Source organism: Sapajus apella, unplaced genomic scaffold (assembly GCF_009761245.1).
Source record: "Sapajus apella isolate SASKATOON/1434 unplaced genomic scaffold, GSC_monkey_1.0 scaffold71, whole genome shotgun sequence".
Lineage (NCBI taxonomy): Eukaryota > Metazoa > Chordata > Mammalia > Primates > Cebidae > Sapajus > Sapajus apella.
In genome coordinates, this window is record NW_022437011.1 from 5,986,429 (window position 1) to 6,014,044 (window position 27,616).

The 27,616-nt window shown below is 35.5% G+C and overlaps 1 protein-coding gene across 9 annotated transcripts in view; it reads left to right on the top strand.

The window, feature by feature from the left end:
• Nucleotides 1–27,616, top strand: part of SMAD5 (SMAD family member 5) — a 41,222-nt gene extending 13,606 nt beyond the window's left edge. For 5 of the 9 annotated variants that reach the window (XM_032250346.1, XM_032250350.1, XM_032250351.1 and 2 more), the window contains 6 exons: nt 4,494–5,065; nt 9,564–9,815; nt 11,923–12,042; nt 17,984–18,205; nt 19,900–20,156; nt 22,283–23,068. In XM_032250346.1, coding sequence (XP_032106237.1) covers nt 4,663–5,065; nt 9,564–9,815; nt 11,923–12,042; nt 17,984–18,205; nt 19,900–20,156; nt 22,283–22,426 — 1,398 coding nt within the window. In that variant the 5' untranslated portion in view covers nt 4,494–4,662 and the 3' untranslated portion in view covers nt 22,427–23,068. Of the gene's footprint in view, nt 1–1,990; nt 3,678–4,493; nt 5,066–9,563; nt 9,816–11,922; nt 12,043–17,983; nt 18,206–19,899; nt 20,157–22,282 lie in introns of those variants that run through there. The other 4 variants (XM_032250349.1, XM_032250344.1, XM_032250347.1 and 1 more) reach the window with 4 other exon arrangements.

Below are 27,616 nucleotides of genomic sequence, written 5' to 3' on the forward strand. Positions count from 1 at the left end.
TGTTCTGGCCTGTGATGGCATAGGTTAGTTTTGCCTGTTTTTGAATGTTGTATAGATGGTATAATGTGTAATCTTTCCCTCAGTATATATGAGAATTCTCCATGTTTAACATATATTATTTCTTTTTGCAGTTTGAAGTATTCCATTTTATGAATTTATTACCAGTATTTACCTGCTCTACTGCTGATGAATATTTGGGTTCCAGTTTGGGACTATTATAAATAAACTTGTTAGGGACATGTACTTGTTTTTTGGTGGACACAGCACTCGTTTCGTTGGATATATACCTAGGAATGGAATTGCTGGGTCATAGGGATCTATGTTTAGCATTAGTGGATACTGTCAAACAGTTTTCCAGAGTGACTGGACTAATTTATATTCCTACTAGCAATATATGAGAGTTCCAGTTGTTCTGTTTTATCATGAACAGTTAATCTTTTTTTTTTTTTTTTTTTTTTTAAGTGTAGCCATTCTGGTAGGTACAGAGTGAGATTTTACTGTGGTAGTTTTTGTTTTGTTTTTGCATTCATCTGATAACTAATGATGCTGAGCCCATTTTCCCATCCAGTGGATATTTTAATATTCTCTTTTGTGAAGGATCTATTCAGATCTTTTGCCTATTCACTAGTGAATTTTTATGATGAATTTTTCTTCCTTTTGTAACTTGAGACTTAGATAACAAGTACTTGGGTAGTTTGCACATAACACTTTACCAGTTTGGGAAGTATAGAAAACATTTTTAGAAATAATTTTATTAAAAGTGCTAAATTTTTTAGTCATTCCATATTTAAAGAGTTGAATGTGAGAGTTGCTCCTCTCCCTGTGCTAGTTTTACTAGTAGAAGTTCTAGGTTTTTAAAACTGACATCTATTTTTTTTTTTTAAGCTAATCTCTTGAAGTTTAACTAATGGCATACCCATTCACCAAAGTCACTGGCCTTTTCTTTGTTTACATTCGTTTTAAACTCTCCTATATGTTAAATCTTCTGCAGTACCGCTGTATCTAATTCTATCTTTTTAATAATGCATTATCAGTAACTCATTATCAGGAAACGCTTTCCTAAAAGTGAACGTTTTCTAATATTTAGGCATTTACTTACTGTTCTTTTCACTCTTTTGAAAACTTGTTTTTATTGTTTCAGCTCTTTGTACAAAATCTTAAATCTGCTTATCATCTTTACCTTGCTAAACTTGTATCTCCAGTCGTGACCTTTTCCCAGTGGAGTTTACCATCATATCTACTGACAAAGCTACCTTCTGAATGTTTTTAATTCTGTGGGTAGAATTCTCATTTTATCATTATCTTAGTCAACATGGATTGAAAATTTGAAGTTATCTCTAATATCAAGATACAGTTAATAGAAAAATCAGTAACCATTCATTAAGTATCATAGTGTATGGTATGGCACATGGAATGGTCCAGGTGCCAAAGACTACTTCTTATAAGGATTTTGTACTGTATTTGGGAAGTTAAGATATTATTAATGTCTTATTAATTAGTTTTTATGATAAATATTCAATGACCAAAGCCTCTTCAGCATGGGATGGTAAATGAAGTCTTCATAAAAAGGAATAGATTTGAGCTCATCGTTAAGAATGACTAAGATTTTTCTTGGAAGACACAGATGGGCAGAGGGGCAGGGATTTGGATTGGATCAGAAGGTGTGTTTAGAGGAACAGTAGTGGATAAGGTTAGATTAGTACTGGAACTAGCCAGTCTCTTAACTCTTGTTTATTCTTTCTGAATACTAATGATTATGATTCATTTTTGAATAACATTGTTGAATTTGTAAAGCTTGTGTTAGCTAGGCATTATTTATTCAAAATTTTAGTGACTTAGGAACCATTATCTCTATTTTACAGAAAACTTAATAGGCTTTGAAAAAGTGATACTAGTAAAGAACAGAATCTGGTGGGCACAGTGGCTCAAGCCTGTAATGCCATCAACTTGGGAGGCTGAGTCTGGTGTGTTTATTTCCAGACCTGTTTTTGTTTTCTCATATTGTAGGTATCCATAAATAACATTTTTTGTTTTGTTTTGTTTTAAGGTTAATATAGATACCCTTAGAAAGGTATATACATTATTCCAGGTCCAGGAGATCCAGTGGTTTTGACGGCAGATGAGACTACCTGTATACTAACATTTCATTAGGGAAAACATAAAGTAAATAAACACAATTGATGATGTAGTATCAGACTAGGGTAAATGCTATAAAAAAATGAACAGGGTTGGGGATAGAGAATGTTATGGGAATGGGCTGTCATGCTATTTTCAATCAAGTGGTCAGGGAATTCCTCTTTCAGGAGGTGACCTTTGAGCAACTAAATTAATTTGATGAGTAAGCTGTGTTAAGTTATCGGAGAAGAGAATTTCAGGGGAGGAAACATCAGATGCAAAGGTCTTGAGGTAGAAATAACCTTAGAGTACTTGAGAAATGGAAAGAAGTTAAGTGTGGTTACATGCAATTAGTTAGGATAATGGTTAAGAAATGAGTAAGGAGAAGCCAAGGGCTTGATCATGTATGATACTGTATTCTGAATTCTGGGCCTGAAGCTCCTTTCTTTTTGCCTCCCTCTTCCTTAACTGTCTCTCTGTTGCTCAGACACATACTCTCTCACACATATGTACACCACCCTTTCTAGCCCTCATTGTATTCTAATGTTCAGGAATAAGGTATCAGTCAGCCAGGCCTGTCTCTTATCTGGCCTAGGAAATGCTCTGTTGATATCTGCCTATATATTTTTTTGGTCTGTGTCTCTTTGCCTTTGACATTTCCCATCTCATCTCAGACAAACAAACCAGGTTTTACTTCTTGACCTAGATGGATTTTATCATACATCCTTGATGTAGATGCAACTGAGGTCAGCCCTTCTTAGAGTTCGTTTAGTACATAACAATTTATATTCTGTTTGTGACAATTATGCTTTCATTCTCTTTGTTATATTTCTCTAGTTTAATGTGGCTAGTTTTGTTTGCCTAGCAACAATCATCCTACATAGGGCTGGGGAGTACAAGGCACAAGGCATATCCATACATAAGGAGTATATCTTCATTTTCCTGCGCTCTTCCCTACCATGGTTCCAGCATAGCAGACTGGATAGCTGCCAGTAGTTGATCAGCATCCAAAACTGTATCTGGTACTTTAGTAGGCTTTCAGTAAGTATATTTTGAATGAATCAATTTATTTACTGTTGAGATTAAACCCTACTTGGCATAACTTTTTTTTTTAAGTCCCATCGGGGCTATTCACAACACATGGGATGTAACAAGCAATCAATAATTGTTTGTTGAGTGTATCTCAGTTTTACTTTATGTTTACATTGTCTTTGTTTATGTTATTGTCTGGGCTTTAACTGAGCACGTATATTCCTTTCTGGGAAGATGCACCCCAGTCCAGAATAGTATTGATGCTAGAATTTTTCAAAGACAGAGCTATAGCATTTGACGATTTTAGGCACAAGAAAGGAAGCATTTTTTTGTTACACCCTTTTTCCAAACATTGTTCTTGTTGCTTCAATAGGTATTTATTGTCTGTGGTTGGCTGTGTAGTGATCTGCAGGAGATCTTATACACTCTTTTTATTTTTTATTTAGAGATGGGGTCTCACTATGTTACTCAGACTGGACTTGATCGAACTCCTGGGCTCAAGTGATTCTCCCAAGTAACTGGGATTACAGGTGTGTACCACTGAGCCTGGTGATTTTTACCGGCCCTTATCAGTGGAGTGCCTGTCACTTCCTCCTGTTGTTGTCACCAGAAACTTATTTAATGGTACAGAACAGTAGATTGCCTGGAGCAGGTTCATTAACCAATATGCTTAAAATATCATTTAAGCCAATAGGAATTATAAAATTAGAAACTGACCCTTTTTAAAATGAATTTATTTTCTTTAAATTTATTCAACATACTTAGTTTTAAAAATAGGTATTTGCCATTTTACTGGTAGTTATATTTGTTATGATTTATGAGGATTTTGTACGTCTTGCACAACCTTGAATACAATTACTTCAGTAGTATCATGGCTTTTATCCAAACCTTCTCAGTCTGGGAAACATTTAAAGAGAATAATGACCTTAGAGAAGAGCTGGATTTCCTTAAGACTTCTGTTCAGATCAGGACATAATCTTATGTTCAAGACTGACATAGTATATAACATGGATTTCAATGAAGAAAAGTACTTCAGAATCAAGTTTTAGAGTTTAGTGGCCTAATCAAAAGGAGTCCAGAGGCTATTTTTGGATAATACATAGGAGGTAGAGCAACCTGGTTTTGCTTTTGGTTACCTTTCGACATTGCCAGTGTCCTACTTGTTCATATTATGGAGAAGGAATTGAGTGGTCACAGAGCTTTTGGAGAAAATTTATCACTTTTTGTTAACTTTGTAATGCTTTTCTGTTCTTGTTTAATAATAACATACCTTTCAATTATATTAATTTAAATGTGTATACATTGAATTGATTTAAACTAGGATCCTTTCCCCCTTTCTCTTTCAGGACTTGAACCAATGAAAGAAGCATATGGCACTTCTGAAGATAAATGTCACTCCTCCCTTTTTAATTGGAACTTCCGCTTAGGACCTGTGTATGACGTTTCACCTGTGATCTGTACTTTCAGTAGCCACTGACTTTGAGTTACAGCAAGGTCTCTGAAGATTTGTATCAAATGACGTCAATGGCCAGCTTGTTTTCTTTTACTAGTCCAGCAGTAAAGCGATTGTTGGGCTGGAAACAAGGTGATGAGGAGGAAAAATGGGCAGAAAAGGCAGTTGATGCTTTGGTGAAGAAGCTAAAAAAGAAAAAAGGTGCCATGGAGGAACTGGAGAAAGCCTTGAGCAGTCCAGGACAGCCAAGTAAATGTGTCACTATTCCCAGATCTTTAGATGGACGCCTGCAAGTTTCTCACAGAAAAGGCTTACCCCACGTTATATATTGTCGTGTTTGGCGCTGGCCTGATTTGCAGAGTCATCATGAGCTAAAGCCGTTGGATATTTGTGAATTTCCATTTGGATCTAAGCAAAAAGAAGTTTGTATCAACCCATACCACTATAAGAGAGTGGAGAGTCCAGGTAGGTCTTACTCCTGAGAAGAATTTGAAAGAAAAAAAAAAAACAACTCTTCCTGATATGTATGTAACTAAATTTAGTAATAAAAGGTTATATAGCTTTGTGTTTCCATCAATTATTCTAATCTTAGAAGAAATACTGGATTTTGAGTTTAGCTTTTTATATGTAGGTGATACAATTCTCAGGTAGCTTACTCTAATTCATTATTCACTGTAAGCACCCATATATCTCCTCTGCCTTTTCCTGTGGGTGACCTGTCTCTGTTTTATTTAAAGCCTAAGCTGCAAGTGTGTACTATATCCTATTCCTTTTTGTCTAATTAAGAACTTTGTTCCTACAGTTATCATCCTTCTCTCCATCACTATATTTTCCCTTTCTATCAGAGTATTTTTGATAGCATACGCATGCCATGATCCTGCCCATCCTAAAAGAAAACTTAAAAAAATTCTGCTTTCCACGTCATTCACATACCCCCAACCACAATCACAGCACTATTTCTATTGGACCTTTTATAGGATTCTCCATTTTTATTATCTCCACATCTTTATGTTTCATTTTTTCTTGTCACCTCTCTAGTTAAGTCTTTCTTTCCTGCCATTTAACTTGTCAGGATCACTAGTGACTACCTTTTTATACATCAAGGAGTCATTTTTCAGTCTTACTGTCCTCTCAACTGCATTTGATACAACTGATCTCCTTCCATCCTACTCAGAAGTTTTTGTGTTTGGCTCCTGAGACAGAATGCAACCTTGGTTTTCCTACCTCACTGGCTGTTCGTGTCCCTCTTTGCTGGCATATTCTTTGTTGTCACAGGAGTCAGTCCATGGACCTTTTCTCCATTTATATTCTTTCTTTATATGCTTTCATGCTGTCACATGTCTTAAGATTGTCTATAAGCTGATGCTCACACTTTGGACTTGAGTCAGCTTCACCCTTGAGTTTTAGACTTGTCTATCCAGTTGCCTACTTGACATGTCCACCTGAATATTTATTAAACATACCAGATATAATATGTCTAAGCAAAACTTCAGTTTTTTCTCTGGTTTTTCCTATTGAAGTAAATGGCAAAAGCATTCATTTAATTGGTAATGCCCTAAACCTCAAAGGTCATCTTTTCTTCTTACTTGAGTCCTGTATTTTAGTTATGAGCAAGTGCTGTTTGCTGCACCTTCAAAATATATCTTGATAATGTCACCTCTCACCATATCTAACAATGAAAGAAATGATGAACATAAGGAAAATAGAGGGCCAACCTAGGTAGTCCTAGGTATTGTTGAATACAGTGGTCTCTAACCTTTTTGGCACCAGGGTCTAGTTTCATGGAAGACAGTTTTTTCATGGAACAGATTGGGGGATGGTTTGGGGATGATTCAAGCACATATTTATTGTGCACTTTATTATTACATTGTAATATGTAATGAAATAATTATACAGTTCACCATAATGTAGAATTAGTGGGGGCCTTGAGCTTGTTTTTCTGCAACTAGATTGTCTCATCTAGGGGTGATGGGAGACAGTGACAGATCATCAGGCATTAGACTTTCATAAGGTGTGGACAACCTAGATCCCTCACATGCTCTGTTGGCAGTAGGGTTTGTGATCCTGTGAGAATCTGATGCTGCCACTGATCTGACAGGAGGTGGAACTCAGGTGGTAATGAGAGCAATGGAGAGTGGCTGGAAATATGGATGAAACTTTGCTCATTCTCACTTACCACTTACCTCCTGCTGTGTGGCCTGGTTCCTAAGAGGCCATGAATTGGGGGGTTAGGGACTCCTGATCTAATAGACAGTATTGTCTAGTGATTAAGACAGTGGGTTCTGGAGCCAGGCTTTCGGGATTTGATTCCTGGTTTTACCAAATACTACCTCAGGCAAGATACTTAAGTTTTCTGAGATTTAGTTTCTTCATTATAAAATGGGAATAATACTACCTACCTAATAGGGTTGTTAGGACTAGATGAGTTGGTGCATTAAAACGTACTTGTTAAAACATTAACTGGCCTGGAATCAGTTTTAAATTAAATATCAATTCTAATAGAATAATCTATTCTGGAAATAGAGCATTGAGGAAGATAGCAGAGAGAAAATTTTCCAAGAAATACTATCAAACAGTTCCCAAAACTAAAAATTGAAAGGGCTCAGTGACCAAGTAATCAGAACAAAGGATAAAAAAAAAAGCCTCACATGAAATTTTAGTATATCATAGATTAAAAAAACAGATTCTGAAAAGCTTCAGACAGAAAAGACAGGAAATTTACAAAGGAGTGGAAATCAGAATATTGGATTTCTCAATGCAGTTCTGGATTCTGGAAGAAAGTAAAGCAGTGCCCTCAAAATTGAGAGGGAAATGTTATCTGCCTGCAGACAAGCAAAAATATAAGATTTTTATAAATGCAGGAAGTCAAGAAAATTTAACATTTTACTTTCTCTTAGGACACTAAAAGAGGATGCAGTCCAGGAAATGTGATCCAATAGTAGGAAAGTCCAAGGACTTCAGATTTGTAGGAGACTTAAGCAGTAACCCATGTAGATTGCAACAAAAGGATGGAAGATCCAAGGGAAAACATGGAGTGAATAAATTAATTGATTTGTGGTATCCAAGAACAAGTAATAATAGGTGTTAACAGATCTGTTAGAATTCTGGAAATATTAGTGGTATGTACATAAAATTAAATGAAGAAACAGGCAATGGTTAACTTTAGTAAAAACACTGTTTAAGAAAAAAGAGACTCATAGTACACTTGTCTCAGCGATTAATTATATCTATGAATACTGGATATTGATTTAAGCAAAATTTTCTATTTAACTTTATTTTGGGGGATAGGAGTGGGCTAGAATAATATAAGAAAGCTGCCTCATTTGCCCTAAGAGCAAGTCTACACATAATATCTTGACTAATAAAGCCATATAAACATTATTTAGCAGTACACAAAGTAAATGTTATAATATATGGCTAAGAGTTTAAATTGGTTTTCTATAGTAACAGTATGGGAGGGGGCTAGAAATTACAGTTTTTGTTATAATCTCTAATAGCATATATCTTTTTTTTTAACTGTCCACATACTAACATTATTTGGGATGAATATAAAATAATTTTTAAAATATCATGTGCATAAGTAATGTACAAGTGAAGGAGAAGCCAATGATGCCAGTGATTTTAACATGCCTCTAAAAAATAAATAATAATCAAATAAGCAAAGAAATCCTTACTAAACCAAATTCCTGAGTAGTTATTTCACTAAGTCTTTCAGATTGCTAGCCTGCTAAATGTAGAATTTCTTGCTGCCTAATGCCCTACTCTCCAATGGCAGCTATCCCATTGTTCTGTAAGGGGAATAGTAGTTGTTAACACACAGTAGAACAAAACAACTGTAGTCAGATGTGAACCACATACTTAGTATACTAATGCAGTAGAATGAAGTGAAACAATAGACAAAAATAGTACAAATACTTAACAGAAACACTGAATCGTTGTGTACATTCCTACTTCAGGGAGGTGAAGTATGACCTAGGTAACTTAAAAACAAACTCATTTTGTTGACGCTGAATGATAACAGGATCAAGTTGAGATTTTTCTAAATGAAATTACATTGACAGATACAGGACAATTGTTAATGAGATAAATTCTAGTAAATGTTTGAATAATCAGATTTGTTTAGTTTCCTCTAGGGAAAGGTAATCAGATATTTGAATGTGATTGGTCACTTGGGTCTTTAGAGAAAGTGAATATTTGAATAAAGTTTATGTCTTAAAAATGTATCTGTTAAAAATGTTGAGACTTTTTTGGGTATATTTTCATTATGGTCATACTTAGAAGACTGAGTTTGATTGGAAGGCTTTTACCTAGAGAATATTACTATTTTTAGTATGGAAAACCTTACTGAAAAACATAAAACATGAGATCTTTCAACCTAAGAAAGATCAAAGTGTTCAAAATTGAAAACCTGGAAGTTTTTAGGGCACATTCACATAACAGGTTTCAACTTTACTCTCTAGTCTTACCTCCTTGTTCAGTGCATAGGCCAACTGACTTTCTCATCATCTCTGCCGTCTTCCTCTTGTACCTCTGCCCACCCCTAGCACTCCCATGTGAAATCCTCCTGGATTTTTAAGGTTCACTTGGGTATGTTTTTTTCCTGCAGTATTTTGTTTGATTCTCTGCTAGCTGGGAGTGTTCACTTCTGTTTAACTCCCATTGTGTTAAACTCTTTGTTTTATGATTGTTTTTTAATATCTTTTATCTCATAGCACAGGAGTGTTATCTTTCTCTGGATTTTCTGTCCTGCAGGGCACCTTATGCAGGCCAAATGCTTACAGAGTTTTGGATTCAGTTATTATGTAAATAAAGATTCAGGGCTCTATAAAACAGCTCTTTCTAAAAGTAAATTTTAAAAAATAGGTTTACAGTCTTACATGAAAACTTTCTACCAACACTTTAGTGTGGATTGGGCATTTATTTAGTCATTCCTGACAAATGACTTTTGATTTTTGTTTTTCAGTCTTACCTCCAGTACTAGTGCCTCGTCATAATGAATTTAATCCACAACACAGCCTTCTGGTTCAGTTTAGGAACCTGAGCCACAATGAACCACACATGCCACAAAATGCCACGTTTCCAGATTCTTTCCACCAGCCCAACAACACTCCTTTTCCCTTATCTCCGAACAGCCCTTATCCCCCTTCTCCTGCTAGCAGCACATATCCCAACTCCCCAGCAAGTTCTGGACCAGGAAGTCCATTTCAGCTCCCAGGTAAGACTTTATTTTATTGATACCAAAAAAAAAAAAAAAAAAAAATCCCGAAGACTCATATTACTTTGGGCCCTCTGGGTGAACTGTTACATGTAAGGTATAGCTGTTTCTGACTCTGTTCTTTAGATAATTGTTTGATTTCCAGAAGAGTTTAGATTTTATTTGCCAAGTACCATGTGTTTAAGAAAATGGAAGTAGCCTTATTTGACTTAAATATTTTCTTGTATTACTGATACTGTGATGAAAGCTATGGCATTAAATTTAATCTTCAGAATGACTATGTGAGATAGATATTCCTGTTTTATAGATGGAAGAGATTCTATAGTAAATTTTAAACTTTAAGTACCTTACCTAGGTTAGGGCTAAGAAGTAGAGGTTTAGACCCCGGTTTGTCTTAACTCTAAAGCCTGTGTTCTTTCAACTTTACTGTGTGGCTTTTCAAATTATTTAAGACTTTAGAAGTTTAAAGTGAATCCAGGTTATCTTTAGATAACTGATGAACTGATTTCACTGGAGAAAGATAAGTAGATTTTGTAAAGTTTCTAAATTTTGTTAATGGCATGTCATGTATGGACATATTATGTCACTGTCAAGAAATATTTGAACACTTACTGCTGTCAGGCAGAGTCATATGTAAGTACAGTAAGTCTTCATGTAATGTCATTGATAACTTCTTGGAAACTATGACTTTAACTGAAACAACATATTACAAAGCCAGTTTTATCATAGGCTAGTTGATATAAACAAGAGTTAAGTTCTTGTGGTATATTTCTGGTCACAAAAATATCACTAAATTTATAAATAAAGTCCCAAAACTCTTCTACTATTAAACATTGAAGTAAATGTGAGCTCTGCATACATTTAAGAAAGATCAATAAAAAGTAAGACAATTATTTACTTAGTTATTATAATTCACGGTCATGGGTGGCCAGAGCCCATTCCAGCAGCTCAGGGCACGAGGTGGAAACCAATCCTGAATGGGATGTCACTACATCACAGAGTGGACTCACACACACCCCTGCACTCACACTGGGACCATTTAGACATGCCAGGTCATCTAATGTGCATGTCTTTGGGATGTGAGAGGAAACTCGAGTAACCAGAGAAAACCCAAACATGGGGAGAGTGCTCAGACTCACACAGACAATGGCCCTGGCTGGGAATGGATTTTTTTTTTCTCATCAGTGTCATATGAGGCTGAACAAAGCAACACTGAACAAAACAACATTATTCGAGGACCTGCAGCATATTCTTTGTGGTTTCTCTACTGCAACAAAATATCAATTGGTATAGCTTTTTCTTTTGAAGATAAATTAAGTGCCAGCTGTTTAATTTGCTATTAGGAATTTGCTCAAAAACAGATTTTCATACTTTGTCTTAGATTCAGTGCTGATTAATGTAGTTCTGTCTCAAAATACATTTTGTACACACATTGGGATGAAAGACAAATTCGGTTCTTATTTATAGTTACTAAGACAAAAAAATATAACTGTATCTTTTGCAAAAGTTTTCAACTATAAGTGTTGAAACTCAAAAGATTTTATGGTTAATGTTTAGTTTCTGGAGTGAATTACCTAACCATTTAATAGGGCACAACAGCCATGTTTGGATGTTGCACAAGCCTTAGACAGTTGCTGTTAGTGTTGATGGCAAATTTTGAAGGGGCATAGTTTTACTTTGCAGTTTTAAATGACAGTATACAGTATGTGCTGATCTTAATAATTTAAAAGTATTTCTGTAGTATGTATATACCCAAATAAGGATAATCTGTCCTTCAGATTGATTTGTAATAGCTGCAGTTTCTCTGAGCACATAAAAATAAAGGCAAAATTATTGACCTGGAATTTGGTTAGTGAATTTTAGGACTGATCCTTGTATCCTGGATTACAAGGGATCTAGGCTAAATAAACTGAGCTTGTAATAGGTTTTCAATTGCTATTAGGTGTACTGTCTGTTCTCTTTTTCCCTTGCCCCTTAGTATCCTGCATTTTCATGTGTGTGATGTTCAGTAATAAAGCTTGCTGGTAATCTTAAGAATTTTCTAAAGCTTTTAGAGTAATAATTTTGAGCAGAATGAGGATTTTAACTATTATTTTTTTCCTCTTAGCTGATACGCCTCCTCCTGCCTATATGCCACCTGATGATCAGATGGGTCAAGATAATTCCCAGCCTATGGATACAAGCAATAATATGATTCCTCAGATTATGCCCAGTATATCCAGCAGAGGTAAGAGAAGTACTCATTTCATTTATTTTGTATTAGTAGTTGTTTTTAACTTATTGGCTACTTTTAAAAAAATAGCATTATTGAGGTATAATTTATGTGCTATAAAATTTATCTGTTTTAAGTGTATGATTCAATTATTCTGGTAAATTTACAGTTTTACTTCACAGTCTTAAGTTTAGAACATTTCCATAATTCTTCAAAAAGGTTCCTCTGCGTATTTGCAGTCTGTCCTCACTCCCATCCTCAGCTCCACATACCCTCTAATGTGTTTTCTGTGCCTGTAGATTTATCTTTTCTGAACATTTTATGTAACTGGAATCATGTAATAATGTAGTCTTCTTTCACTTAGCACGTTTTCAAGGTTCATCCATGTTGTAGCATGCATCAATAGTTTGTTCCTTTTTATTGCTGAACAAGTGCTTTATATGAATATATCATATTTATTCACCAGTCAGTGAGCATTTGAATGTTTCCGTATTTTGATTGGGTGCAGTGGCTCATGCCTATAATTCTAGCACTTTGGGAGACTGAAGTGGGTGGATCACTTGAGGTCAGGAATTCAAAACCAGCCTGGCCAATATGGTGAATCCCCGTCTTTACTAAAAATACGAAAAAAAAAAATTATTGGGGTGTGGTGGCAGATGCCTGTAATTCCAGCTACTCGGGAGGCTGAGACAGGATAGGCAGAGGTTTCAGTGAGCTGAGATCATCATCGTCCACTGCACTCCAGCCTGGGCAACAGATTGAGGCTCCATATCAAAAAAAAAAAAAAAATTACATATAAGTCTTTGTGTGTACATTGTTTTATTTCTCTTGGATGGATATCTAGGAATGGAATTGCTGAATCATGTGGTAAGTTTAACACTTAAGAAAACTACAAAACTTCTCTGAAGTGGCAGTGCCATTTTATATTCTCACCAGCAAAGTATGATGATTCTATTTTCTCCACTTCCTCCTAAACACCTGTTATTGTCTGGCTTTTTAATTATAGCCATTCTAGTGGGTGTAAAGTGCTTATTGTGGTTTTTAATTTGCATTTCTCTAATGAGTAATGAGGCATTTTTAAAATGTACTTATTAGCCATTTATCTTTTTTGATAGGTCTATTTTAAATTTTTTGCCCATTGGGTTGTCTTATTGAGTTGTAAGAATTTTTTATGTATTCTTGATATGAATCTTTTATCAGATATATGATTTGCAAATATTTTCTCTCAGTCTGTGGATTTCTTTTCATTTTCTTAATGATGTCTTTTGAGGTATAATAGCTTCTTTAAATTTTGATGAAATCCATTTTGTCAGTTTTTTTTATTTCTAGATGATGCTTTTAGTGTTGCATTCCAGAAATTTTTGTCTGTCCCAAGGTCATGAAAATATTATTTTATGTTTTCTTCTAGAAGTTCTATAGTTTTAGCTCTTACATTAGGTCAGTGGTTCCTTGTGAGTTAAGTTTGTGTGCGGTATATGGTAAATGTTTACATTAAGTTTTTTGCATATAGAAATCCAATTGGCTTTACCATTTGTTGAAAAGAGTATCATTTCTTTGGTGAATTAACATCTTTGTCAGAACTCAATTGACCATAAATGCCAGGGGTTATTAAGGAGAATTGACTCACATGATCACAAGGTAAAGTTCTACGATAGGCCATCTGCAAGTTGAGGAGCAAGGAAGCCAGGGATGGATCAGCCTGAGTCCCAAAACCTCAAAAGTAGGCAAGCTGACAGTGCAGCCTTCAGTCTGTGGCCAAAGGCCCGAGAGCGCCTGGCAGATCATTGGTGTAAGTCTATGAGTCCAGAAGCTGAAGAATTTGGAGTCTGATGTTTGAGAACAGGAAGCATCTAGCACAGGAAAAAGATGAAGGTCAGAAGACTCAGCAAGTCTGCTCTTCCATCTTCTGCTAGCCTGCTTTATTCTAGCCACGCTGGCAGCTGATTAGATGGTGTCTACCCAGATTGAGAGTGGATCTGCCTCTCCCAGTCCACTGACTCAAATGTTAATCTCCTTTGCAACAGCCTCACAGAAACACCCAGGAAACAATACTTTGTACCCTTTAGTCCACTCAATTTGTTGCTCAGTATTAACCATCACAGCACCGAATATTACTTCATTGTCTTGGGTGTACCACAGTTTATCTGTTCACTTACCGAAGAACTTTTTGGTTGCTTCCAAGTTTGAGCAATTAAGAATAAAGCTGCTATAAACATTCATGTGCAGATTTTTTATGTGGATATAATTTTAATCTCATTTGAATAAATAACAAGAAACATGATTGCTAGATTGTATTGTAAGAGTATGTTTAGGTTTGTAAGAAACCTTCTAAAGTGGCTGTATAATTTTTGCATTCCCAATTACGGATGAGAGTTCCTGATGCTCCACATCCTTACCAACATTTGATGTTGTAATCATTTTGGATTTTGGCCATTCTAATAGGTGTGTCGTAGTATCTCATTTTTGTTTTAATTTATAGTTCCTTAATGACATAACATGTTGAACATCTCCACATGCTTACATGACCAATCTGTAAGTCTGTGGTGGACTCTGTGTTGACATCTTTTGCCCATACTTTAATCAGATTTTTTTGAGTTCTTTGTATATTTTGAATTTTAGTCTTTCATCAGATCGTTTGCAGATTTTTTTCTTTGTAATCTGTGGCTTGTCTCCTCATTCTCTAGACAGTATCTTTCTCAGAGCAAAAGTTTTTAATTTTAATGAAGGCCAGCTTATTGATTCTTTCTTTCGTGGATTGTACCTAAAAAAAGGCATTGTCATACCCAAAGTCATCTAGATTTTCTCCTCTATTATGTTCTAGGAATTTTATAGTTTTGCATTTTACATTTAGGTCTGTAATCCATCTTGGGTTAATTTTAAGAGTGTAAGGTCTAGTCTAGATTTACTTTTTTGACGTAGCTGTCCAGTTGTTTCCTGAATCATTTTTTGAAAAGAATTATTTTTTTTTCCTCCATTGTATTGACTTTGCTCCTTTGTCCAAGTCCAGTTGACTGTATTTATTTGGGTCTATTTCTAGACTCTCTATTCTGCTTCTTTGATCTGTTTGTCTATTATTTTATCATAATCTTGATTACTGTATCTTTATAGTAAGTCTTAAAGTCAAGTACAATTAGTCCTCTGACTTTGTTGTTCTTTGATATTGTGTTGGCTATTTTGAGGCTTTTGCCTCTTCATATAAGGTACAGAATCATTTTGTTTATATCCACTAAATAGCTTGCAGGGGTTTTGATTGGTATTATTTCTCTATAGATTAAGCTGGGAAACACTGCCATCTTCACAATATTGAGTCTTATTCTTGAATGTACAGTATTTCTCCATTTATTTCATTCTTTGATTTCTTTCATTAGAGTTTTGTAGTCTTGCTCATAGAGCATGTTTGTATTTTTTTTTTTTTTTTTTTAGATTTATGCCTTAGTATTTAATTTTAGGGATGCTAATGTAAATTGTAATTTTTATTTTAGATTTCATTTGTTTGTTGTTCGTGTGTAGGAGAGCAATCGACTTTTGCATATTAATCTTGTGTCTTGCAATCTTGCTATAATGCTTACTAGTTCTAGGAATTTTTTGGTCAGTTCTTTCTCATTTTTACATAGACAATCATGTCATTTGCAAACAAAGACAATTTCTTTCTTTGCTATCTGTATACCTTTTATTTCGTTATAGCATTAGCAGGGACTTCCAGTATGATGTTGAAAAGTGGGAGAGGAACCATACTTAACTTTGTTTTTGATCTTAACAGAAAATCTTCCGGTTTCCCACCATTAAGTATGATGTTAGCTGTAGATTTTCTGTATCAAGTTGAGGAAATTCCCCTCTATTCCTAATTTGCTGAGTCTCACTTAGTTTTTTAATTTAACTTTTTGTTTAAAATACTTTTACAGATACTGATTATGGTTAAATATTTCAGGTTGCTGAAAAAGAAATGTTTGTCTCAAATTTGAACCTGAATTAGTTTCTGTTAGAGAAACAATTAAAAATATGTTGTTGGCCGGGCATGGTGGCTCACACCTATAATCTCTGCACTTTGGTAGGCCAAGGCGGGTGGATCACCTGAGGTCAGGAGTTCGAGACCAGCCTGGCCAACATGGTGAAACCTCATCTCTACTAAAAATACAATAATTAGCTGGGCATGGTGGCATGTGCCTGTAGTCCCGGCGACTTGGGAGGCTGAGGCAGAGGAATTGCTTGAACCAGGAAGGCAGAGGTTGCAGTAAGCCGAGATTGCGCCATTGCACTCCACTGTGGGTGACAGAGCGAGACTCTGTGTCAATTAAAAAAAAAAGTGTTGTTGCTAATTTGTGTCTTTCAAAGTTATTCATGTATTGAGCCAAGGCCTGGGCACCACTTCACTCATTTAGAGGGTTAGAAGGGTAGATCATCAAACTGCAGAGGTTTATTTTCCTGCCTTAAGGCCTAGTGGAATTTGCTTTGCTAGATTTTCAATTTCCTTAACCTGTCATCACTCCCTTTTATATTTTTCCATTTTGGAATGGGAATGTCTATCCTGTGCCTGTCCCATCATTATGGTATTGAAGCACATAACTTACCTGGTTTCATAGGTTTACAGCTGGAGAGGAATTTTGTCTCAAGTCTCATCCATATCTTATGTAGTTCGTTTTTAGGTGATACTAGGCTTTATGACATTAGAGTTGATGGCGAAATGAGTTAAGATTTCAGGGGCTGTTGGGATAGAATATATGTGTGTATTTTGCAGGTAAGAAGGATGTGAAATTTGGGTTGCTGGGTTGGAATGCTAACGGACCAGGTTTAATCGCTCTAAAATTCATATGTTGAAGCCCTAATTCCCAGTGTGATGGTACTTGAAGATGGGGCTTTCTGGACATAATTAGGCTTATTTGAAGTCATGAGAGTGGGATTGTTCCCTTATAAGAATGTATGCAGAAGGAACTGCCAAACACTTATGAAGCCATCAGATCTTGTAAGAACTCACTCACTAGCATGAGAACAGCATGGGGAAAACCACTCCATGATCAAATTAACCTCCACCTGGTCCCTCGACATGTGGGGATTACAATTCGAGATGAGATTTGAGTTGGGTCATAGAGCCAAACCATATCACTTGCCCAGCTCCCAAAGCTAAATCACTTTGGGCTAAATCACTTTGGGAGTGATTTGGCTCCCAACTAATATATTAGTTCCCTTATAAGAAGAGGAAAAGAGAGGTTTTTTCTAAGAGCATGCACTAAGGAGAGGCCATATGAGCACATAGTGAGAAAGCAGCTGTCTGCAAGCCAGGAAGGAGGTCCTCACTAGTTACCAAATCTTTTGGCACCTTGATTTTGGACTTCCCAGCCTCCAAACCTGCGAGAAATTAATTTCTGCTGCTTAAGCCACTCAGCCTTATGGTATTTTGTAGCCCGAGCAAACTAAGACTATTGCCTATCCTGATATTTGTATAATTTTTTTTTTTTTTTTTGAGACGGAGTTTCACTCTTGCTACCCAGGCTGGAGTGCAATGGCGCGATCTCGGCTCACCGCAACCTCCGCCTCCTGGGTTCAGGCAATTCTCCTGCCTCAACCTCCTGAGTAGCTGGGATTACAGGCACGCGCCACCATGCCCAGCTAATGTTTTTTGTATTTTAAGTAGAGACGGGGTTTCACCATGTTGACCAGGATGGTCTCGATCTCTTGGCCTCGTGATCCACCCGCCTCAGCCTCCCAAAGTGCTGGGATTACAGGCTTGAGCCACCGCGCCCGGCCCCATTTCTATAATTTTTTAAATTTTCTAGTGCCTATTTCTAGTATCTGTTTTTGGATATAGATTCATAGCTAGGAAGGACAGTGAGACTTGTGAAATATCCGAAAATTTTCTTTTTCATGTAATGCTTGGGTTGGGTTAAAAGATAGACACATAGACAATCTGAGTTTCTGAAATTCATTTATTAAACTTTTTCTCTGTCTGATTTGTTCACAGATGTTCAGCCTGTTGCCTATGAAGAGCCTAAACATTGGTGTTCAATAGTCTACTATGAATTAAACAATCGTGTTGGAGAAGCTTTTCATGCATCTTCTACTAGTGTGTTAGTAGATGGATTCACTGATCCTTCAAATAACAAAAGTAGATTCTGCTTGGGTTTGTTGTCAAATGTTAATCGTAATTCAACAATTGAAAACACTAGACGACATATTGGGAAAGGTAATCTTGTCATTTTCCTATGTGTAATTGAATTCAATCATTTGTTGTACTTGCCATGAACCATTGTGAAAGGTGCCAGAAACATACAAAGAAGCTTAACACATGGCCTCTGCCTTAAGTTGCCAATATTGAAGAATGTATTAATCAAATAAAGACATGATCTTTCCTCATTTTCTTGTCCTGCTTAGTTTTTCTTCCCAGTGCTAAGGATCTAAAATCATACTACTACTTTGTTCTTGGAGTGTTACCCTGACTGAAACATAAGCTGTACCTGCCTTGTTCACAACAATATCCCTAGTAGCTAGAAGAGTGCTTCATTGTAAATACATGGCACATATTTATGGAATATTGTGTATGCATGCTGGTGAAGGATTAGAATTTTATGATTACAGTATTTGTGGAGTATTTTGGTTTGAGATAACTTGTAAGAGTTACCATGATGTTGGATGAGCGGAATTAGAAATGGGAAATCCAGTGTGAATGATGTTCCAGTGGCTTCACCACCACCGCTCCCATCTTTTAAATTTATGCAATAAGATTTTATTAATAATTTATCCTGCAAGATAGTTGCCACAACAAACTTGGCCCTTTTCTCACTGCAATAAAATGTGAAAGTCTCATCCATCAAGTGGTCAGGAAGGAAACCCATCCCGGGTAGAGTGTATTGCCTGTTTCTTGAGATGTTTTTGTTTTTACCCCTTGCTGCATTTTGCTTCTTTGACTTGAGGGAGTCTTGGTCCAAAATAGGAACAAAAGGTAAATAAATATAATTGTGATGTGATTTCTTATAGAAGCGATTCAGAAAAATCCTGTGGCCAGAAAACTTTGAGAAAGTTTTTATTGCATTTTGACTTTATTGCCAACTTGCCTTAATTTTTTTCAGTGAAGTGCCTCACTTCTGATTTTTTTTTCTTCCACTGCAATGGAAATAAGAGAAATCTATTTTGTGAATTTTGAAATTCTAGAATCAAGTTTTTTCTTTTCCGCCAGCATACAGTTCTAGGACCTTTTCTTTCATGGGTTAGTTTTCAGGTGGTGGAGGGATATGTTGGGAAATACTAGGTGACTAGCTTTAGTTATATAATTTGAATATTTAATGTTAAAACAGTTTCCACATATTTATGTATTTTTTAAAATTTTTCTTTTTTTGCCCTCACGTCTTGCAAAGGAATGTATATATTTTTAAATACAAAAAAAATTTAGGTAAGATGAATCTGCTGTTTCAAAGCACTTCTTGTAACCTAAAATTATATATGTAACTTTGGGATTTAAGTGTTGCTGTCCTATTTGTGCGCACAAAGAGTGCAAAAGTCTGTCAAATGACTTTATGATAGTTGATAGCACTGAGCATTTATTTGAAAAGACTCATCAAAAGAAGATTTTGGGATTTTTTTTTTAAATCTTTCTCTTTTTCTCATAGAGATGATAAATGATTGTTGGAAAAGGAAAAAGAGCCAGCCTAAAAATGTGTACCTTAATGTGCTGCCAATTTGAGGCTTCACTCTTGTAGATGCAGGCAGATACTAACCTCGTGACTATCTTTGGCAGCAGAAGGCCATCTAGTGGTAACTTCTGTCTAAAGATTATTGGAAGTTTGCTGTGGATTAATGAGTACTTTGGTTATACCATACAGTCTCTTTGGTTTCATTACACTGATTCTTTAAGCTGACTCTTGTGATGCCTGTCTTTTAAAGGTGTTCATCTGTACTATGTTGGTGGGGAGGTGTATGCGGAATGCCTCAGTGACAGCAGCATATTTGTACAGAGTAGGAACTGCAACTTTCATCATGGCTTTCATCCCACCACTGTCTGTAAGATTCCCAGCAGCTGCAGTCTCAAAATTTTTAACAATCAGGAGTTTGCTCAGCTTCTGGCTCAGTCTGTCAACCATGGGTTTGAGGCAGTATATGAGCTCACCAAAATGTGTACCATTCGGATGAGTTTTGTGAAGGTGAGTGGGTTGTGACCTCTAAAGTAATTTGAGTCCCTGTAAATATGTATATTGTGTCTTTAGGTTATAATTTTAAAAAATTATTTGTTAAATGAAAGTTGATGATTACTTTTGATCTGATTTAAGAGGTTTTTAAATAAAATTATTGAATTTATAATTTTAACTACATAGGATACATCTAAGATTGCATTTTGTAATCCAGACATTATAAAATGCTTGGTTGATAATTGATTTTGATATTGAACAGGCTTGAGATTATAAGGAATTTTAGTTAAAAGATTAAATTTCTAGAAAGCATTTGTATTAATCTGTTTTCATACTGCTAATAGACATACCCCAGACTGGGTAATTTACAAAGAAAAAGAGGTTTAATGGACTTACAGTTCCACGCGGCTGGGGAGGCCTCACAATTATGGCAGAAGGCAAAGGAGAAGCAAAGTCAAGTCTTACGTGGTGGCAGGCAAGAGAGAATGAGAGCCAAGTGAAAGGGGAAACCCTTCATAAAACCATCAGATCAGTTGGGTGCGGTGGCTAATGCCTGTAATCTCAGAACTTTGGGAGGTCAAGGTGGGTGGATCACGAGGTCAGGAGTTCAAAACCAGCCTGGTTAAGATGGTGAAACCCCGTCTGTACTAAAAATATGCTTGTAATCGCACCTACTTGGGAGGCTGAGGCAGAGAACTGCTTGAACCCAAGAGGTGGAGGTTGCAGTGAGCTGAGATCGCGCCACTGTACTCCAGCCTGGGTGACAGAGCAAGACTTTGTCTCAAAAAAAAAAAAATTAGATTTTGTTTCTCACAGTAGTGAGAAACTGCCCCCATGATTCATTTATCTCCCACTGGGTCCTTCCCACAACACGTGGGAATTATGGGAGCTACAGTTTAAGATGATTTTTGGGTGAGGACACAGCCAAACCATATCAGCATTTAATATTAAAATTGCTATTTGAGTCTCTTAGCTTCAACAGTTTTGATTATTATTACTAGCTTTCATTAGGGTGACTTAGCAGAATTCTTTAGAATATTATTTTATTTCTAGCTAAGTGCTATTATTAAATGGCAGAAGCCACAATTTTGCACCAACCTTACTATGAAGGATTTGCAAAGTTCAAAGGAACATTTCAAGTTTATCATCTACTCTCCATTGGCCTGATTTTATTGACATTCCAAAGATTTGTGCATAAAATTTGAAAAGAATTTTAGTTACGTATTTAAGCAACCTGTACTGTATCTACATGGTACTTACGAATTTAGCACACGAAGAGCACCTGCTACATGCTGTGCATGGGGTTTTTCTTTTTGGTATTCAGCCCCTGTCCAGTGTTTTCATGATACTTTGCAGTAGGTCTATTGCATGCATCAGTGTACTGGTTGCCCTGAAGGCATTTCTCCCTTCTTCTATAGAAATGTGACTTTTTCATATTTATTTTAATCTCCACTCCCCAGTCTTCACTCCCCTGACTGCCCTCTCTCCCCTACCCAGTTTTCCTGGGCTAGTACTACTGTAAGCAGTAAACCAGAGAACTTGATAAATCGAGGATAATAAAAGTGAAAATTTTATTATTTTAATTTTTATCTGGAGTTTTAGGCTAAAGGTTTAGCTCAGTTCATCCCTGTAATTTCCCATCCTAAAGGATAATCCCTATGTGATTGCCACATTAAATTATGCGCATGTATTGATCAATTTCTGCAATGCCTTATCTGATAGTCAAAGAACTTAAAAAATATTTGGTTAAAAAAATTTTGACATCTTATATTTTTACATAAGGCTATTTATGAGTTTTATTTATCCCATTAAGTGAGAATGTATCTCACTGCAGAAATATTTATATTTTAATTATGAGATACTGTACTGTGTCACCTAAGATTTAAAAAACAAAAATTCTGAAATATATCTGGCTCCAAGGGTTTCTGTTAAGGGAATTATATATTATTTTAAAATTCATGTATCTTTAAATAATGTAGCTGTTGTGTGGCTTTTTATTTCTTTATTTCATGGTGAATACAGTTTTGTAGTAGTTATTCTCGTTACATAAATTCTGCATATCTCTACTGTTAAGCTAGCTTTTTGTTATGGTAAAATTGGTTTAAAGAGGGATTTGTGATGATATGTGTTCATTTTCATAGGGTTGGGGAGCAGAATATCACCGGCAGGATGTAACCAGCACCCCATGTTGGATTGAGATTCATCTTCATGGGCCTCTTCAGTGGCTGGATAAAGTCCTTACTCAGATGGGCTCCCCTCTGAACCCCATATCTTCTGTTTCATAATGCAGAAGTGTTCTTTTCAATTATATCATTAGTGGACTTGTTTTAATTTTAGAGAAACTTTGAGTACAGATACTGTGAGCTTACATGGAAAACAGATATTACAGCTTATTTTTTTTCTACATAATTGTGACCAATACATTTGTATTTTGTGATGAATCTACATTTGTTTGTATTCATGTTCATGTGACTAACTCTCAAAAGTGTTGTAAAAGATGCAGATTAAGTATTATGCCCCAGTTCAGAAATTTGGCATTGATCTTAAACTGGAACATGCTTTTACTTTATTGCCCTAACAATTTTGTATTTGTTAAATTTATTTGAAAATGCATCACATAATGAAAAGTTAAAATCGCTTGTAGGAGGGTATATACAGTGAAGAGTAAGTCTTCCCTTCTACTCTTGATCTTTCAGAAGCTGTATTTTTACCAGTTTCTTTGTCCCTCCAACTTAAAAAAAAAAGAGTAATTCATTGTTTTGCTAAAGTGTGTGGTAGGGGCTTAAAAGAAACTATAAAAAAAGTTTTATTTGAAGGAACATTATGCACTGCTGTAACCAGTAGTGTTCAGTAAAAGCAAAATGATAGTTTTCTAGATGACATAAAATTTACATTTAATACAGATAAGTGTTCATCAGTATAATGTGACTTCATGCTATATATCTTTTGTAAAACATTTCCTTTTTTAAAAAAATTATTGCAAACAACTGATCTCAAGTATATGGCATTTACTCAAAATCTGTCATAAGCATTACTTTATAGCGACAGTGCATGCACAGCCTTGTTCAACTATGTTTGCTGCTTTTGGACAATGTTGCAGGAACCCTGATTTTGACATGCATTAATCTTTTATTTTGCACTTTTATGGGTGACAGTTTTTAGTGTAAACTTTGATAAAACACACTCAAGTGACTTGGACTTAGATGCTGATCGTTAACGTCCTTGGTACATTTTTTGTATTAAAAAACATAGCAATTTATAGATTACATTTGTAGGAAGTTAAGCTTTTTTCTAGTTTTTGTTATATTTTCAACCTAGGTAAAGACTGTTATTCTATAGCTCCAACTTAAGGTGCTTTTTAAATTCCCCACAGTTTTATGGGTGTTATTAATGCTGGAAAATCATGTACTTAATCCCATTGCTCTTACTTGCATCAGCCTCACTATGTAAAGACCTATGCCGTAGCTGTAGAAGGCTCTTCAGTTGGGCCCCAAGAATGAGGCTACTGATCTAATACTAAATGAATCAGCAGTGGATGTAGGGATAGCTAATTTAAAAACCCTCACTTGGCCGGGCGTGGTGGCTCACACTTGTAATCCCAGCACTTTGGGAGGCCAAGGCAGTTGGATCACGAGGTCAGGAGTTCGAGACCAGTCTGGCCAATATGGTGAAACCCTGTCTCTACTAAAAATACAAAAATTAGCAGGGCATGGTGGTACAGGCCTATAATCCCAACAACTCGGGAGGCTGAGGCAGAAGAATTGCTTGAACCAAGGAGGCAGAGGTTGCAGTGAGCTGAGATTGGGCCACTATACTCCAGCCTGGGCGACAGAGTGAAACTCCATCTCAAAAAAAAAAAAAAACCATTCACTCATCAACAAATACAGACTATAGACTCTCTCTCACTTATCAATGATGCTCTTTTTCCATTTTTTAAGTACCTGTGTGGAAGCTAGTCTCCCAAAACACGACCTTTAGAAAGGAAAGACATGAATGAGAACTCTAAAATATCCCATTAATGAGTCATGATTTTGGCTTTGGGTAAAGGACTTTGAACCAGTGTTTTTCTCGAGAGCCGTCAAATGGACACTTAGTTATGACATGAGAATGAAGAAATTATTTTGGGAAAAAAATGACCTAATTCACCTATCAGCGAAAGCTTTATTTTCTGGTGCCTTTTAAAAATATGTGGAGCCATGTCATTCTTCTGTTTAAAATGTTAGTTTGGTTTGATTTTCCAATTTGTCTTTCTGCTCTTGTGAAGAAAAAAAAAAGCATTTTTTGAGGAAAGAATTATGCAATTCCTTTTGTTTTCTGTGTCTTATTTATTGCTTTTTCAATGTGCAGCCAATGGATGGTTTTGGTTCTTTCAGATGAAGTGCCTTTGTGTTTCAGTTCACAGTTCTTTGCTAGGTAAAAGAAGTACTTTCTGACAGTCACCTGAGCATTAAATGTAAGTATTACATGACATACATTCTGTTTCTTCCAGAGTTCTGTCGGCCACATGAAAGAGAATATTTGCTTACTGGTAGAACTTTGGCATTTTCATCATTCTTTTACTTAGCAGGCTTATGGCACGATCTCTGTAACAAATTTGTAGAAACAATTACTCCAGTTGAATGACAGATGTATGTATTCAACTTCATTGGGCTGCAGTAAACTAGTGGAAATTATAGAATTGTTTTATTGGTGTTTTCTACTGAGTTAATTAAAAATGGTTTTTATTTGGGGTCATTATGTCACGGTCTTGAGTTAACAAGATCTTATATGATTGGCCTTTTCTTTGTTTTCTCTTAGGAATTAGTTCTCATGAATGACAGTACTAAAGCAATTAACAAGAGTTTGACAGAGAACCATAAGCCTGTTGTATTTCCCAAAAGTTGTCAACTCCACACTCTTGAACTAGAAATGAAAACTTTATTTAATCCAGCTATTTTTACAGTCCCTAAGGATTTTCATATATCTATGTATAGGAAATAAAATTTGCTAGTAAGATTTTTAGAAACTTAAGTAAAATTCTGGCTAGTGAAAGGAAAGTACCTCTGAAAGAAACCATTTTAGCAAGTTACAGTTATACATTTTAATTTAATCTACAGAATGTTTTATAGTAAAATTTATTAAAACAGCACCACTAGAATCACATGACATGTACAACATAATTTACTGGCTGAAACAACAGAATCTGGGAATAATAAAATTGCAACCAGTTTGATAATGCAAAAAAAGCAGAATAGAATGAAATCTCAGTAATGAATTAAAGCAACAAAAGTATACTGATTGGCAAAAAGCAAGATGCATGAGGTACATTTGCTTAACATCTCTACATAGTATTTATGGTCTGGTCAGTATTGCCTGGCTAACATGAAATGTAAACTAGTAGGCATGTTATTGATCTACTGAAACTAATCTTTTTTTAGGAGGAAATTTAAGGAAGACATCAATACAAAATGTCAAATATGTGTTTTAGAATATAAATCATTTTTCACATTTTATTGTTGCTATATAAAAAAAAAATAGAATTGGCTGGGTTTCTGAGGTGAAATCCAGAGTAATATTACTAGATAGACAGTTCAACAAGCCCCATCTAATAGCACAGATAGAGGATGTAGCTATTTTATACCTTTCATAACATTTGAGAGTAAGACATCCTTTAGGATGTCAAGTGATCATTAAGTACTCATATTTGAAATCTATTGTCAAGATTAGAACTGGGGTTCATGTTAAAAAACCTTCCATATTACCTGAGGGTACCTGTGGGAAACAGTTCCTTCCCCTGTGGTAGTATTTTGTGGAAGAGAAAGTTTATACGAAAAATGAAATCCTACCAACAGCAGAGAAAGTAAAAAGTTTGATATACCTATCAAAGTGCTGTACTTCTGTAGAGAACATCTGATGTACCAATTTAGATCTCTTTCTTTATAATTTTTCTAGTCATTTACTTAATAGTACTTTGGATCATTATCACCTTTGCCACTTAAAATATATAAATATCCTTTTTACTTTGTGAGGAAGGAAGAATTTTTTGATAATTACTGAGTTCAGCCTTTTGTGATGACTTATATTTTGGACCTATATTTTAACTTTCAAGAGTGTCAGATCCCTTCCTTGTCTTACTAGTTAAATCCTCACTTAATTTCTTGGGTATGAATATAAATGTGTGTCATCATTATATTGTTCAGCTAGATGAGCAAGTATCTTAGGGTAGTAGATAGCCTGGTGGTTTTAGAAGTGTTTGGTGATTTTTATGGAGGGAGTTTTCCTAAGTGGTGGTTTATAGGTGGTATCAGATATTATTAGGGCAGCTTTTTGGGGAGTAATCTCAGGTCCCTAGAGGAGCAGCATTTTTCTCATTGTAAGATTCTTGGGAGCTTTTCTTACCACGCAAGATGCATGAATCGAATGTGAGAAATGAAGGCATTTCTTCTGCATAAACAAAGAATTCTACCTGCAGGACAGAAACCTGGACAGTTCTTTGTAATTCATTGAATTACAGTTTGTCCTGATTACAGAGTGACAATATTTTTCAAGCCTTTGTATGTTGGATTATCTTATCTCCTAAAATATAACTGTATTATAATTGAAATGACACCCTAAAATTGGATGGTTTACCAATACCAATGAAAGGGATTTCACACATCAATTTTTATTTTTGTTTTGAAGTAAGAGCACATGCTATATAATAATTGTTAGCAGCAATTGCTATAAAACAAGTGATGAGTTATTTCTCTGAAAAGAACCAGTCCTAGAGCAGGATTCTTTGATCATTCATGACAGAATGAAAAACGTTTGTGTGGTTCTTGTCCAAATAACTCAGTTCTTAAAATCATAAGCCATTATCCTTTAAAGGTTTATTTGAAGATGCTCTTAAAGTACAGAATTTTGTGTACAGGTAGATTTTTTTACCCCTCATTAATAGTGCCTTCTTAATACAAGCTGGTGTTAGCTATAACAAAACTCCAGTAAGGCCAAAGAATCCCAAGTTCTTTGTTTTAAAAAAAAAATCTTTTAGGGTCAGATTTTCCCTTCTAAGAATCATTGGAGATGATATTGCGTTGATTTATTCATAACGTACTTTAACTATAGGAACTCTAGAAGATAATGGTTAGGCAAGTGATTTTCTTTTTAACATGGTTGGCTTAAGTTGTACTTTGAAATTCACTTATTTTAAAATTGAGGATTTTAATCATGGAAATTGAATGTTTATCTACCTGCCTACATTTTCTTAAAAAAATATTTCATATGCAAATAATGAAGACCAAGCCAATGGCTGCACTGTAGGTCTGCTGCTTATTTGTATTTGTTTTGTTTATGTTGTAGAAGTTGAAATTCTAGCAACATACTTCAATTCGGTTATTTTGATACTTATGTATTAGGTTTTACTATATTGTGCTTTTCAAAGCCATAACTCTTAAAAACTTTGTTTTTGCATATTGTTTGCTAATTCTTTATTTTAATAAACCTCAAAAACTGCTTAA